General features: G+C 43.0%; 1 protein-coding gene across 1 annotated transcript; it reads left to right on the top strand.

Moving 5' to 3' along the window:
- The first annotated feature begins 1,392 nt into the window (after positions 1 to 1,392).
- LOC125149867 (interferon omega-1-like) lies at positions 1,393 to 1,954 on the top strand. Its single transcript, XM_047829020.1, is given in 2 exon segments — positions 1,393 to 1,578; positions 1,580 to 1,954. Coding segments are annotated over 2 exon segments (561 nt in total).
- Positions 1,955 to 2,215: the final 261 nt, after the last annotated feature.

Here is a 2,215-nt window from a genome sequence, read left to right as displayed (position 1 = left end):
AATGGCTGTCTGATCTATAACCCAGTCTCTTGAGGGTGAGTTGGTACGACTAAATCCTTGGAATCTGATCACCTCTGTCGATAGAGAAAAAAGTAGATAGGTGATAGACAGACAGATAGATAGATAGAGGGATAGACAGATTTGCGGATTCAGCAAAGCCGAAAACTAGCCCTTTAGGTAACCGCCCACCTTAAAAAAAGCCAGCTGTCCTCCTTGGGGACCTTTCTGCAGGGAAACAATCTCACACAGACTTGTTTGAAACCTGCCACTCTATAGAGCTCTTAATCCCTTGCAGAGGTTTAGTGACATTTTGTCATTTGGACAGAGAAGATGTCACTTTTTTTTCCCTTTCATTTTCTGCATTTACTTTCCATTTGTCTTTTGTGCATTACGTTTTTATGACTGCTTCCTTTTACTCTCTAGGAACGTTAAGAGAGAGAGGGAAGCTCTGATGTTTTGAAAATCATAGAGGAAATGCCATCTCTTCTTTTCTCTTACATTTTCCCTTCCTTGTTTCCCAACAAACCTCAGAGTGGAAATAGAAAAGCACTAGGACAGCTTTCATAAAGAGAAAAGACAAATACAAATGAAAGGCAACGATTTTATAATTATGCCAAAATAGCAAAGAACAACAAGGACTGTTTAACCATGACTCCTCCTGAGCTAAGACAATGGTCTGGGCTAACACAAAGAGGCCTGCCACAAAGCAGCAAACACACTTTCTAACAACTTGAACACCTCTAAGGTAGCAATGGCTACTCTTTACTCTTGTGGGCAAGACTGGAGGTTTAATCATGTTAGTATAGCTTGAGCTCACGGTAATAATTGGCACAGAAGAAATGCTCAGTAGTCTTCTCAGTGAAGCAGAGTAAATAACACCAAATTTGACAAACTACGTATTTTGCAGCAGAGAATAGGGTGACATCCATGCATATGCAAATCAGGTTATCTTTCACACCTGACCAATACTTCTAAGAGGGCCATCTGGAGGAGAGGGGAGAATGAAGATTTTAAAAGAAAGCCTTAGTAAAGCTTCCTTAGAAGTTGTTCTTAACATCAGGAAGAAAGATCCAGATAGCTCTATCATTAGTTCAAAGTTGGTTTTTATTACGATAATAAACATTCCATTGACTTAGAACTCCTACTTTTTTAGTGAATAAATTTTTCTTCAATTGTAACAATACAGAAAGAGTTGAAACTGATGTCAACTTCAGACCCTTCAAAAGAAAGGAAAGCCCAAAATGGAGAAGAACAAAATTCTGTGGGAAATTTAGAAAATGAAAACTCTTATGCTTAATATTTAAGAAACACATAGATGGAGGATTTTCAGAGAAGCTGGACAAAAGCTCATCATCTCCCATCTCAACCAGAAGGACGTCTTGAAACTTACCAATGGCTTTTTCAATTTCTTTACTGATGGCATTAGTGTTGATCTTGTCCCACCCTCTGACCTCCATTAGCTGTGACCTGCCTCAGAGCTTTGACTTGGGAAAGCAGGAGAGCTTCACAGCTCTCAACCAAGTGGTGCCGATCTCTCTTTCCCGTCTGAAGTACAGGACTGACTTCAAATTCCCCCGGGGAGCAGCTGGAGGGCGGGGAGTTCCGGAAGGCCCAGGCCGCCGCCTTCCTGCGGGAGCTGCTCCAGCAGACCTTCAACCTGTTGCACACGGAGCGCTCCTCGGCGGCCTGGAGCCCCGCGCCGCTGCACGGACTCCGCTCTGGCCTCCACCGGCAGCTGGAAGCCCTGGACGCCTGCTTGCTGCAGGCCACGGGCGAGGGAGAGCGCGGCCCGGGGATGCACGGCCCTGCCCTGGCCATCAAGAGGTACTTCCAGGACATCCGCGTCTACCTGGAGGACGAGGGATACAGTGACTGCGCCTGGGAAATTGTCAGGCTGGAAATCAGGAGTCGCTATCTCTTCATTTACAAGCTCATAAGAAGACTCAGGAATTAACAGGAGCCTGGTTTTCAGTGACTAATGTCCTAGCTCAGGCTTTTAATTGTTCATTTATTTCCAAAACTGTTATTTTTTGCTTCAGTTATAAAATAATACGAATCATAGTTGGCGTATTTTTATCAGTAATGTTAAGCACGTCTGTGCCCAGCTAGTTTCACAATTGGAGAAAATGTAACTGGTGCCCTGGGGCTGAACCTCATTTTATAAAATGTTTATGTATATATTTACTTATATTAATTTATTATTCATTTTTATAGA

The sequence above is a fragment of the Prionailurus viverrinus genome, chromosome D4 (assembly GCF_022837055.1).
Source record: "Prionailurus viverrinus isolate Anna chromosome D4, UM_Priviv_1.0, whole genome shotgun sequence".
NCBI lineage: Eukaryota > Metazoa > Chordata > Mammalia > Carnivora > Felidae > Prionailurus > Prionailurus viverrinus.
This window is presented reverse-complemented; position numbering and strand designations above follow the sequence as displayed.